The sequence below is a fragment of the Moschus berezovskii genome, chromosome 19 (genome assembly GCF_049115385.1).
Source record: "Moschus berezovskii isolate FMDL1 chromosome 19, NW_MosBer_1.0, whole genome shotgun sequence".
Taxonomy (NCBI): Eukaryota; Metazoa; Chordata; class Mammalia; order Artiodactyla; family Moschidae; genus Moschus; species Moschus berezovskii.
Window position 1 is genome coordinate 15,257,304 of NC_142478.1, and position 14,063 is coordinate 15,271,366.

General features: G+C 41.8%; 1 protein-coding gene across 5 annotated transcripts in view; it reads left to right on the forward strand.

Annotated features, from left to right (window-relative positions):
* The window catches only part of ZNF827 (zinc finger protein 827), a 193,529-nt gene that overhangs the window by 70,191 nt on the left and 109,275 nt on the right, over window positions 1-14,063 (forward strand). For all 5 annotated transcript variants that reach the window (XM_055405489.2, XM_055405491.2, XM_088827996.1 and 2 more), the window contains exon 5: window positions 3,143-3,376. In XM_055405489.2, coding sequence (XP_055261464.2) covers window positions 3,143-3,376 — 234 coding nt within the window. The remainder of the gene's footprint in view (window positions 1-3,142; window positions 3,377-14,063) is intronic.

The following is a 14,063-nucleotide window of genomic DNA, read 5'->3' on the forward strand; positions in this document are numbered from 1 at the left end:
ATGCCATGAGCATCCGCTCTCCATCCTAGCTCATTTTTGAAAGGTTTAACATACTCCCTGGGCTTCCCAGATGGCTCAGTGGAGAAAGAACCCACCTGCAGTGCAGGAAAGGCAGGAGATGCAGGTTCCATCCTTGGGTCAGGAAGATCTCCTGGAGGAGGGCATGGCAACCCACTCTAGTATACTTACCTGGAGAATCCCGTGGACAGAGGAAACAGGCAGACTGCAGTCTGTGGGGTCACGAAGAGTCAGACACGGCTGAAGCGACTGAGCACGAACATACTCCCCAGACCTCAGAAAGGATGCCCATGGCAGACACACCTCTCTTCATAAAATGGAGCCCAGAGTCCCACCAACCTGACACATGAGCTTCCTATTTGTTAAGTAAATAGGGCTCAGTTTTCTATTTCTTGACCCAAAAGGATTTTTACAGTGTCATTCACTTTATAACTACTTGTTAAACTCTACATATCTCTTTTACGCACATTTTTAATGACATTTTATTTCACAATAAAAAGAAGTTTTTGAGGGAGAAAGTAAAAAAATAAAAAGAAATAAAACCCCATAAAGGTCATCGCCTTCATGAAACCTACCTTTGAATTGGAGAAGCAGACCATAACTTGTTAACATAATAAACAAGAAAATGATGTAGTATGGATTCATCTGTTGGGGCTGTCTTGGCAAAATGAGCCTTGGTGGTTCACACAACAGAAATGTATTTCTCATCATTTTGGAGGTTCGAGATCAAAGTGTGGGCAGGTTTGGTTTCTCCTGAGGCCTGTCTCCTTGGCTTCAAGATGACCGCCTCCTTGCTGGGTCCCACATGGTCTTTACTCTGTGTGTGCACATCCTTTGCGTCTCTTTCATTCTCAGGACACCAATCATATTGGATCAAGGTCATCCCCAACCCTAATGGCCTCATTTAACCAATTACCTCCCCGTCTCCAAATACAGTCACAGTGGGAGTTAGGCCTTCAATATATGTATTTGGGGAGGTGGGCAGACAAAATTCAGTCCACAATGAAGTGTTTTCCAGTGATAAACATTTTGGAGTAAAAAGGAAAGTTAAAGTTGAGTAAGAGAGACTGGGGGTACTGTGGGGTGGGGGTTGCAGTCTTGATTAGTGTGGTCAGGGCCTGCATTGAGAAGGTGGTATTTTAGCAAAGACGTGAAGGTCAAGTTACATTCAAGGGTTGGTGTAACACAGAGGCCAGAGGTGGAGGGATGCTGTGATGGAGGTGGGAAGGGATACAGAGTGGACCTTCCATGGACCTGGGTTTTCGTCCTCGCTGTTTATCTGTCTGGACTTCCAGGGTGGCGCAGTGGTAAAGAACTTGCCTGCCAATGCCGGACACAGAAGAGATGTGGGTTCTATCCCTGGGCCGGGAAGATCCCCTGGAGAAGGAAATGGCAACCCACTGCAGTATTCTTGCTTGGAAAATCCCATGGATGAAGAAGCCTGGTGGGCTACAGTCCATGGGGTCACAAAGAGTCGGACGCAACTGAGCATGCACACACACTTCATCTCTCTGGTAGTAAAACTTCCAAAGGTCACTCTCGCCTTCTGGGGTCCAGTTTTCAAACAGGCTGGTCTGTGTGAACTTCCTGATTCCAGAATAAATATTCTTAGTGGGGCATGAGACCGAAAGAAAGGACTTTGTGCTTAGGTATTGGCTGGAGGCAGGGGGTGGGCAGGGGATGATAGGTGTTTGCTTTGGGGATTTATCCTTTTATTTGTTTCTTTGTTAAGCAGGTGTCGGCTTAAGGCTCATTCTAGTAAGCATTTCTAAAATTTCTGTATTGGGATGAGATCTTTCTCAAAATACCAATATACCTAATATAACCAACCTAAATTTTCCTTCTGTGACCCTTTAAATGGAAACGAGATGCCTGTGAAAGTGGCGAGTGGTCCACGAGGCTGCTTGTCTTCCTTCTTGGTTTTTCCCAAGGAAGACCAGAAAGTAATATGTAGCTCAGTGGGGGAAGACTTGGTGTGGTATAGCCAAACCACAGAATCCATCCCATGATAGGCCAGTCAGCTTTGCTCTGACCACACATGCCACACCAGCCAATCATACTAGAAATGGAAAAGGACTTCAGTGGAAAAATTGGTGAAATCTGACTACAATCTGGATCTTAGATCATAGCAATGGGAATTGTTTCGTTCTGACAAATGCCCCATGGTTATGTAAGATGTTAACTTTAGGAAACTCAGGGTGAAGGATGTGTGGGAACTTTTTGTATCATCTTTGCAGCTTCTCTGCAAAACTAAAATTACATTTAGAAAATAATGGTTTTTTTTTTCCTTTAAAAATGCCCATTATGGGCTAGGAGATAATTTGGGCTACAAGATATAGAGCAGAAAGACAGCGCCAAATACCTGCCCCACTCTTTGTGGGGCTGTAGCGTCAGCTTATATGATAAAGTGAAAGTAGCACATCTCTGTGCTGAGCTTTTCTGACAGATTCTCCATTCTCACCTGACCACTGCTGTCTAGGTTTTTGCTTGGATTATTGCCATGAACTCATGTTTAGGGGCTCCCCTCGTGGCTCAGACCATAAAGAATCAGCCTGCAATGTGGGAGACCCAGGTTCAATCCCTGGGTCGGGAAGACCCTCTGGAAAAGGATGACAACCCACTCTGGTATTCTTGCCTGGAGAATTACGTGGACAGAGGAGCCTGGCGGGCTACAGTCCATGGGGTCGCAAAGAGTCAGACACGACTGAGCGACTAACATGTTTATATTCAATGTTTTATGGCAGAGTAACTGTTTGAATGCATTATTCTATAACAGGATTAGGTAGGGAGAGTGCTCAGAGGTCAGAGAGGCAGTGACATGTACTGGAAAGAAGACATTGAGGGAAACCAAAGAGAAAATGCCCAGACCCTTTGTAGAGGCAGCACTTCTTGAAATACGGTAAGTTCCAAAGATTGAGAAGCCCACACTCTCCTAAGTCCTGCTCTCATGGAGTGTCTTGTATTTTTGTGCCGAGGGCTCAGCCTATTTTGATGGAGTTGTGGTCCCTCCGGTGTTAGCTCGGTGTGTTCATACATTCCAAACTTCATTAAGTTGGGAGTAGCTAAGAGCGGGAGTGGTCTCTCATATATGTATATGTATGTAATCCCTTTCTTCTTTTGACAGCTGCAAATCAGAAGGAGCCCATGAATCTCAATTTTAAAGTAAAAGAGGAGCCTAAGGAAGAGGAGACCCTAAGCGTCACATTGCCTCGGTCCAGCTATGTGTTCAGCCCCGAGTCTGAAGTGTCAGCCGCGAGCATCTCTGAGGACACGCTTAAGCCCCAGGAAGCAAAGGGCAACGTACTAAGACAGGATATATCAGTTAAAGCAGCATCTGAACTTCTCATGAAACTATCAGGTACTTGATTTCTTCTAAAATATTCACATACTGATACCATCACTTGCAAGCCAACTGGGCTACCTATGAGTTATATTACCCTGTTGGCAGTAATATCACATTATTAAGGTAAAGTCAGGAATAACTGGCTTACTTGCCTTAAATTCATGTGTTTCGTGTATGAGTTTGTTTGTGGATGTTAGCCGTGTACCTGTCTTATTAAATACACTCCTCTTTTCCTGATTATGACTGCAAATTGTTGGGAAACACTGCTGTTTTTCTAAGATGATGTAGGCTATAATTTTAAATGTGTTCTAATGACATGCAAAGCACTTCTGCTAATTGATCAAAATTTCTTTCCTTCCTAATAGAGGACCTTGCACTGTTTGGTGTTTTTGTACTATTTTCTTTACGAACCATTAAAAATATTTTTCTGAACTTAATAAACCATTAAGATGGCACTTGAAGTGATTAGCAGTAGAGTAGCAATGAGATTTTATAAATAGAAATTTCTCATAATGGAATATTACAGTAATTAATCTAAGTTCTTGAGACAAATAATATTTTTATTAGTATCTAAATGTCATTTCAGCGTATCCAATTTTGGCAGATCGGTTTAGAATTTGAAATTCATGTATTTTGGATTTCTTTTCCCACCCAGTCTCCTATCTGTCCCATGAGCTTCAGAGAAGATAAAAATTTAGTGTGTTTTGAAATATTTAGTGTGTTTGGAAGTATGTGCTTCCCAGGTGTTGCTAGTGGTAAAGAATCTGCCTGCAGGTTCTTTAATACAGAAGATGTAAGAGATGCAAGTTTAATCCCTGGGTCAGGAAGATCCTCTGGAGGAAGGCATGGCAACCCACTCCAGTATTCTGCCTGGAGAATCCCATGGACAGGGGAGTCTGGCGGGCCACAGTCCCTAGGGTTGCAAAGAGTCAGACATGACTGAAGGGGCTTAGCACACATGCACAGAGCAAGAAACATATGTGTAGTATAAGATTCAAAGGTATGACTTTAAAAACAGGGAAAGAAAAGTTATGTTAATAATATTGCTGCTTAAAGATAATTTTTAGAAATTCAGAATGCTGGTATGGATCCTACTTGGAGGATGGTAAATTCAGTTTGTAATTTACAATGCTTGGAGGATGAAAGCAAGAAATGTATTAGGGAGACCCCTTCCCAGTGTCGTTTCACCAGCAGTTGCACATTTCTGGTTGACCGGTAGGTGGGAAAGTGAGAAATTAATAATTATTTACTTAAAATTATTGCATCAGAACAGCTGAAATTCCTGTATTTGCCAGTTGGTGGGATTAAGAATTCTTTCCTTTGATGTGAATTTAAAACACACTGGAACTTCCGGGGGACATGATTTGTTACAGATAAAGCATAATACAATGATTACATCCTTACTATCACCCCATTTTTCTAAACTGATGGTACAGTTTCTCCTATGTAAATGGGAGGTCTCACAAGGTTGTGCTAATTGCTAAAAGCCGCAAGTTTAAAAAAAAAACTTGTTCAGGACAACATGCTTTGATAATTTGAACCCTCCCTCCTATGTCAAAATGTCTTGGTGACATCCAGTAATCTGTTGGCTTTCCAGTCAATTCAGGGAGGTCACACAGCTCTCTCCTTCTTCTCTTATAACGTGGACTTGCATATTATGACTTTAACTCTTTTCCAGCAGTGACTCCTGTTCCCTCCTAATGGTAAAATTCTAGTGTGTAATATTTTTGTTTCAGAGTTTGCTGTGTAGCCAGCATTGCGAGCCGAGAAAGCTGGGGTGGCCCCAAAAGATAATATGCAAACACAAGATTGAAGGAAAGATGTTCTCTAAGGAAACCGTTTTATCCTAATTCTTTTGGATGATGCGATTTGAGACAATGAAGTATGAAATCATTTCCTGGGTAGTAATGAGATCCCTGAAATAGAATACGGCTAGGCAGCCATGCACATTTAATGATATTTGTGGTCAGTAATGGCTCTTCTAAATGCTTATGTTGAGTGTTAGTGAATACACATGCTGTGGGGCTCCATGATAGTTGAATCGGAAATTCCCTGGCGGTCCAGTCGGTAGGACTCCTTGCTTTCATTGCCGAGGACACGTGTTTGATCCCCAGTCTGGGAACTAAGATCCCGCAAGCCGTAGGGTGCAACCAAAAATTTTAAAAAATAGAAAACATAAAAGACAGTAGTTGAATGGATGACACGTTCACATTTCCAAAGGCATCTCCTCTGCTTCATGCTGTGGAAATGAAAACTTGTCTGAAGACTAAGATAAGTATGTTTTGCCCTGAAAAAATTCCCCAAGAATTCTGTGTGCTTTGACTTAGGTTAAAGAAATATGTTCCACAGTCCCTACCTTCTAGATGCTTGTGGTCTAGTCAGAAGTAATCCAGGGCAGTGGAATGCATTCAATCAGTGCTTTGCACTTGGAACTTCATACTTGTACAGTCTAGCAGATTGTGGCCAGGAAACTGTGAAGAAGTCTCCAAGTCATTCCTAAAAATAGGAGTGTGACTTGAAAATAACAAGTGTCTTTTCATTCCTAAGCTACAAAGGTAAAGAGACCTCACCTTTTATTAGGTTTAAAGTGGGCCATTAGGGTTTCTAATCACAGACAGATTGGTGCTCTTGGAAGAAGGAAGATGTTAGGAAGAAAACCTTCTCTGCTGTGTTTCCTCAAGTTATAATTTTAGCAATTCAGTGTTTATGCCCTGAAAGGCATCTGAGGAGAGGATCTGTCTGGGTCCTCAGGGCCCCCTTTCCCATGGTATTTCCTGTCCCCAAATAGACAAGAGTAGCGTCTATGCAGGTAGTCAGTGCTGCTTCTCATCTGATATCCCAAGAGGTATTCCTATGTGTGGGGATCCCTGCCATGCTAATTTTCTTTTATAGTCTTCTGTTCCCCTGGGGAAAATCCATATGATGCAGAAGAGTTGGATGAGAAAAGTATATCCCATGCATCACCGTACATTTTTTTCCTTCTTTAAGTTTTGACCCAAGGAATACCTAAAATGTGGAATAAGAGAATTTTCTTCTCTGTTACTTACTTCTTTGACTTTCAAAGCTATGATCTGCTGTAGCTTAGGTCCTTGCAGTCTTTTCCTTGAATTAACAAGAGGAAACTAGTCAACAATGTCAGCTGCCTCATTTCCGGGTTTAAATTAATTTATGTTAAGTCCTTCATGATGGATGTTGGGCTCATGGCCAGGTCAGATATCATGTGAAACTTTCCTAGGTGGAGAAACCTCTGTAGTTATATTGTTTTCCAAATTGATATTTCTGTTTCATGAGAAAAACACAGATGTGTTAGTGACCAGGCAAAATTTTTCATTCACTGTGTGTTTAGGAAAATCTGAGTTTTCTTCCTTCCTTGTGGCTAAAGTCCTATTTCCAGTTGTTAGTTGGGCAGTCAAGTGCCTGGCAGCTGGGCCAAGTAAATTGATTACCATAAAGAAAGCAACCCACTCTAAGAAAACCACTGGGTGTCTGGGACTACCTGTTGTTATATGACACAAGGCAGCCAAGATAATCAGACTTTTCTGCTAAACATATAGTTGCCAAAGATAATTCCCAGAAGTCCTGATTTAAAAAGACCCAAATCCTGAAATCAAATTCAGAGGCTGCATAACATCAGACAGACTAAGAGAATCAAGTCACTCTTAACCTCTGGTTTTGCAGCAGCAGTGACTTTGAAAACTTAAAGAGCAGATATGTTATCCCAGGTATGATGTAGTGCCCTAAGTGACACAAAGTTTTATCTACTCTGTCTCTTTTGCACTTTAAGAGAAGTAGCTGTAATATAAATCAACCATACCTCAATAAATTAAAAAAAAAGACAGAGAGAGAAGTAGCTGGACACAAAGAAACAAAGAAATGTCCTCTTCTCCCTGGTCATGCATACGTGCAATATACCACATGTATGGTTGAACCAAGAAGTCGGCAGATAAGAATGCCATTTAAAAATATGAATCCCATAAAAGTAAGTGGCTGGAAAGCTGGAGGTATTCATAAACATTAATGAAAAATTAGATATTTAAATTGATCTAACATGGAAGGAAAGTTATGACCAACCTAGATAACATATTAAAAAGCAGAGACATTACTTTGCCAACAAAGGTCTGTCTAGTCAAGGCTATGGTTTTTCCATTGGTTGTGTATGGATGTGAGAGTTGGACTGTGAAGAAAGCTGATCGCCGAAGAATTGATGCTTTTGAACTGTGGTGCTGGAGAAGACTGAAGAGTCCCTGGGACTGCAAGGAGATCCAACCAGTTCATCCTAAAGGAGATCAGTCCTGGGTGTTCATTGGAAGGACTGATGTTGAAGCTGAAACTCCAATACTTTGGCCACCTCATGCGAAGAGTTGACTCACTGGAAAAGACCCTGATGCTGGGAGGGATTGGGAGCAGGAGGAGAAGGGGACGACAGAGAATGAGATGGCTGGATGGATCACCGACTCGATGGACATGAGTTTGGGTGAACTCTGGGAGTTGGTGATGGACAGGGAGGCCTGGCGTGCTGTGATTCATGGGGTCGCAGAGAGTCGGACACGACTGAGCGACTGAACTGAACATGGTAAATAAAATCTCCCATTAGATCTTAATTCAAAACATGTATATTGGGTTTCTTTTTTCCGTGCTCAAAGAAGGAAGCCACATGGATTTATATTCATTTCTGATTTATATTAATTTATCCCTACCTAGTCTTGGAGGGAAATATAAATTATAATTGCCTCTTGTAGAGGAATCCAGGCAGGTCCTGGATTTGAAATACATAGTGATGTAGAGTTCAGGGATTCATCTATGTAAGAAAGGGCTTCAGTACAGAGATATTGAGAAGCAGGTAAACTTGGGTAGGATGAAGTTTTAAGGTGAATTCAATCTCCGATGTGAGCTGAAACAGAGAGGAAAGGTACCCAAAGATTGACTTTGTTAACAGTTTTAATTAGGGCCCCTTTGGTTTCAAGTAACAAATGCTCTTCAGCCAGGTTAGACAAGAAAGGGAATTTAATAGGAGGTGCACATTTTGCAGTGCGGGTGGGTGGTGCTTCCCCAGTGGCTCAGTGGTAAAGAATCTGCCTGCAGTGCAGGAGCTGCAGGAGACGCATGTTCGATCCCTGGGTTGGGAAGATCCTCTGGAGTGGGACATGGCAACCCACTCCAGTATTCTTTCCTGGAGAACCCCGTGGACAGAGGAGCCAGGAGGGCTACAATCCATGGGGTCGCAGAGTTGGACACGACGGAAGTGACTTAGCATGCACACATACACATTTGGGGTTGACTTGTGGAGTGAACGCAAGGGCAGGGGAGCAGCAGGGCGTCAGGCCTCCACTGAAACCAGGGGTTGGGGGAAGGAACTGTATGGGGCCCAGGAAGTCCTTGCTCATCCCTGCTTCTCTGCTCATAAATGGGTTTTTCTGATACCCAGCCCGTATGGTAGAACATGGCAATTGCCAACAACTTCTGAGTATACCTCTTGTTCAAAAGAGCAGCTGGACAGAAATGTCTTAGTCCCAGTTACAAATTCCAGCTGATTGTGTCCACTCCAGTGGGGGCCCACTAGAGGAAACTCCTACTATATATGGGGAGAAGGACATGTTGAACAGACCTGGCTACAGTCCTGTAGGATGGCTGGGAGGAGAAGAATCCCTAGAATCATTCCTCGGGTGGGCAAGAGTGAGGGCGGTGTGAGACCAGGAAGAGAAGCAACATGTATGAGCCCCCAAAAGTTAATGGTCACTGCTGTTATTTAAATATTGGATGTAAATGTGTTTGGCCTTTGGGTGATGTTTGCCTTTCCTTTCTGGTGGAGTTTTGGAGAAAACTGCCCAGCCAGGAGTTGACCTAGCCAGTAGCAACTCTGTGTATGCTGAGGGTGTGCTTCTCAAAGTGTGGTCCCTGGAGGAGCAGAGTCAGCAGAGTTGGAGAAGATAGAATTCTCCAGGCGAGAATACTGGAGTCTCCGGAGGAATCTTCCCTACCCAGGGATCTAACACAGATCTCCTGGTTTGCAGATTCTTTGCTGTCTGAGACACCAGGGAAGCCCCTTAGGGAAGTTATAGAAATGCAAATTCTTGAGTTTTTCTATGGACCCAGTTGAAACGCTGAGTTTTTTTTTTTATAATTCTGAAAGCTTAGTTTTGAGAAGCTCTGTGCCAAGGAAATGGTTAATTAGAGATGTAAGTTTTGTTCATCTGAAAAGAGTGCCTCAGCTTGAAACTGACAGAGGAGAAAGCTCTCTTTTTTGTTTGTTTTGTTTTTTAATTGGAGGAAAATTGTTTTACAATATTGTGTTTGTTTCAGCCATAATTATACATATATTGCCTCCGTTTTGAGCCTCCCTCCCCTGCCCCCACCCCACCCTTATCTTAAATGCACATTTTACTTTTAAAAAAGAACCATCTCTCTTCAGTGGAGATTCTTTTTAATTTATTAGGAAAAAAATGGTAACCGGGAATCTTTTTTAGAAGGGCATGTGTCCCTAATAAATCAAGGATGGCACTGCTGGTGAGCCTCAGATAATACTATTTTTTTCCATGTTCTTTGCTGTGAAATTTCATGATTATTTCTGGGCAACATGTGCATTAAGGGGGAGAATCTCCCCACCCTCACCCCCAACAAATCAAAGGTTATGTCTGAGACTGTAAAGAATTCATTGAGATAAAGTAGAGATTTTAGCTAAGTGAGTTCTCAAGGCAAAACTATTCACTGTTCTATTTAGTACTTCTCCCTTGGAAAATTGTAGTCTATCAAACTTCATAAGCTATGACTTCTGCATGACTTCAGTAATTATAGGGATGGAAAATAGGTATTTTCAGTTTATATTAATGTCATCTCACATTGCCCTCCTTCATACTTACAAGTTATTTCACTGAATGGTGTAAAGAACCCAAAAGGCCTGCTTTTCCCTGGTTCCTGTGACTCCCCCTGCTTACACACCATGGCAAGGAACTCACTCCTAGAGTGAACACATTGGACATGCTACCAAACTATAAAAGAGCTAAAGAGTAATTTAGAAGCGTCAGTAAAAAAAAAAAAAAGTATTTTATTTTATTAATGCTGTCTGTTTAGCACACTGTCAAATACGTGATGCTGGGAATTTGAAAGCATGAAAATGTCAAAATGGCCTAGTCTAATCAGTCTGAAATTGAAAAAATGCTTTTTTTTTCACTCCAACTTTTTTTAAACACCTGGAGAAACCTATTGAACCTGGTACCCTACTTTTCTAGTAATGCATGTATTTTGTTTATTTTATTTTTTTATTTAACTGCATTGGGTCTTGGTTGCAGCGTGCGGGATCTTTGGTTGCAGTGCGTAGACTCTCTAGTTCTGGCATGCTGGCTTAGTTGCTCTGTGGCATGTGGGATCTTGGTTCCCTGACCAGGGATGGAATTTGTGTCTTGTGCATTGCAAGGCAGATTCTTAACCACTGGCTCACCAGGGAAGTCCCATAATCATGTATATATTTTGGATTGTTACGTTTAGGGGACTTCTAAACTGCTTTTGTAAACACCATCCAACTTTCTCAACATCTTTATTGAGATATAATTTGCATACCATAAAAGTTACCTATTTAAAGTATACCATTCAGTGGCTTTTAGTGTATTCAGTTCAGTTCAGTTCAGTTCAGTCACTCAGTCGTGTCCGACTCTCTGCGACCCCATGAATCACAGCACGCCAGGCCTCCCTGTCCATCACCAACTCCCGGAGTTCACTCAAACCCATATCCATCAAGTCAGTGATGCCATTCAGCCATCTCATTCTCTGTTGTCCCCTTCTCCTCCCGCCCCCAATCCTTCCCAGCATCAGTCTTTTCCAGTGAGTCAACTCTTTGCATGAGGTGGCCTAAGTACTGGAGTTTCAGTTTTAGCATCAGTCCTTCCAATGAGTTACATAACCATCACCAGTTCCAGTGACAGGTGGCAGAATATTTTTATCATCCCAGAAAGAAACTCTGTACCCCTTAGCAGTTACTCCTTACCCGCTTCTTCTCCCAGTACCCTCCCAGCTGCTAATCCACTGCCTCTCCATAGATTTTTCCTGTTGTGGACATTCCATATGAATGTAATTGCCCAATAAGTGTCTTCTTTCACTTAGCATAATGTTTTCAAGGCCCATCTCTCTTGTAACATGCATCCGTACATTATTCCTTTTTATGGCAGAATAATATTCCATTGATATTATTGGAATGAATACACCAATAATACTAATTTTATACACGGTATAACATTTTATCGATTCATCTGTTGTTGAACAACTGGGTTGTTGCCAACTTTTGCTGATAAGAACATTCATGTGCAAGTTTTTGTGTAGACATGTTTCGTTTCTCTTGGGTATATACCTCAGAGTGGAATTCCTGGGTCACATGGTAGCCCTGTGTTTAACATTTTGAGAAATTGCCAAGCTGTTTCCCAAAGCAGCTGCATGCACCATTTTATATCGCCACAGCAATGTATGGGAGTTTCAGTTTTTCCACATCCTTGCCAAAAGTTGTTATTATCTGTCTTTTTTATTAGAACCATCGTCTGGGTGGGAGCTGGTATCTCATTGTGGTTTTGATTTTCATTTCCCAGATGGCTAATGTTGTGGAGCATATTTTTCTGTGCTTTTTGGCCATTTGTATACCTTCTTTGGAGAAATGTCTCCTCAAGTCTTTTCGCTGCTTTTAAATTATTTGTCTTTTTATTTTTGAGTTGTAAAATTTTTTTATATATTCTGGATATAAGTGTCTTATGAGATATATGATTTACAGATGCTTTCTCTCATCCTGCTTTTCACTTTTTTGATGGCATTATTTGCAATGCAAAAGGTTTTACTTATAATCCAATTTGTCTCTCTTTTGTTGCTTGTGATAGGGAATTATCACATTTCCATAATTCCAAAAATTGGGTAAAAATGGAGACTTGTTTAATATTAAGATGAAAGCCTGCCTTTATGTACATTTTCACCATATTTAGTTTTCAGATATAAAGACTATGAAACCTGATTTATTGAATAAATACCTCCATAGTGGGGTTGACCTCTGTGATTTCTGTATTTGCTATAACATTCCGTACTTCAGCTGATTGCAAAGAATATTTATATGTCAGCTTTATGTTTTTAATTTTTATTGGAATATAGTCAGTTTACAGTGTCATGTTAGTTTCAGGTATACACCAGAGTGTATCAGTTATACATATCCGTGTATCCACTCTTTTTTAGACTCTTTTCCTGTATGGGTCATTACGGGGTGCTGAGTAGAGTTCCCTGTACTATGCAGCAGGGCCTTTCTCGTTGTCTGTTTTCTGTACAGTAGTGTGTGCATGTCAGTCCCAATCTGCCAGTTTACCCCTCACCCCTGCTTTCCCCTTGGTAACCAGAAGTTTGTTTTCTACACCTGTAAGTCTGTTTGTTTTGTAGATAAGTTCATGGTACTCCTTTGTTTAGAGTTCACATATAAGTGATATCATACATTTGCCTTTCTCTGTCAGCTTTGTCAATGACTTTTAATACGTATAACCAACGGTGGTCTTACCATTCTGTCATTGCCATGTGTATCCTCAGCAACTCTCAGGATATATATATATGTGTGTGTATACAGGAGACATATACACAGAAAACCCATAACTGGGGAAGTTAAATCTTAAATGAGGAATTAGACTCTTTTTTAAGCACTTGAAAACTCAGTGAGAATTGCAGAGGTTTGGAGTGCAAAAACACTCTCTTATACAAACAGGGAATAGATTGCTTTAATAAGATAAAAATGTGACCTGTTTATGTACCCAGGGAATTCCTTTCTTGAAGGTCTAGATCTTTTTAAGCTCAGAGGATGTACCTTGGTGTTATTTACCTGGCTGTTCAGACAAGACAGAGTGGAAAAGAGCTTGGTGGAGTTCTGGGAGGGCAGGAAGAGGGAACTCCTTTTTCCCTTAAGGTTCTCACCCCTGGGCCGCCCTTTAGCTTTCTTGTCCCGGCTCTGTCACCTCCCACATCGAGACCTGGGCCTCAGAAACGCTGGACTCAAAAGGGCTCTGGTTTTGTTATCATCTCCCTGGTGCAGATCTCATATATTAATATAGCTATGAACATTTGTGTTGGCCTGTGTTCCAGAAACCGGGCAAAAGCTCGGAAAGGAATTTCATGGGCTCTACCTTCATTCCAGATTCCTTTTCTGTTTGGCCAGATTGGGTGAGAGAGGGCCAGAGGGCAGGAGGTGCCAGGTGGAGTCAGGACTGGTGAAGGGGTGCTAGGTCCCTTACAGTGCTGAGCAAAAGAATTGCGAATGGCACCTAGGAAATGTGTCCACCGCTGGCATGCCTGTCTCTTGTATTCCTGCGTTGATTTCTGTTTTTCGATAGAAATACAAAACCTTTTCTGCAGATATTATCTTATCCAGGACACAAAGAGTGACACGGAGAAGCCATGAGTAAATAGTATTTGATGGTGACAGCTCTAAGAAGAGACTTTACTTTCTGAGGGAGCCGATTGCAAATATTTGAGTAACCAGTCAAACATTCTGTTCCGTTTTTCACTGAGAGGACAAATTTCCCTGCCAGGCAGAAACGGTGTGTCTTGTCCATGCCTTAGCGTCTCTTGCACCACTCTAGCTTCTTGCGGCTCCTCCCTTCAGACGTTTCAGTGCTGTGTTAGTGCAGTCGTGGTCTTGTGAAGCAGAGCGTAGCGGTTATTTTCCTCAACCAGAGCTCTCAAATATTCTCATTCCATG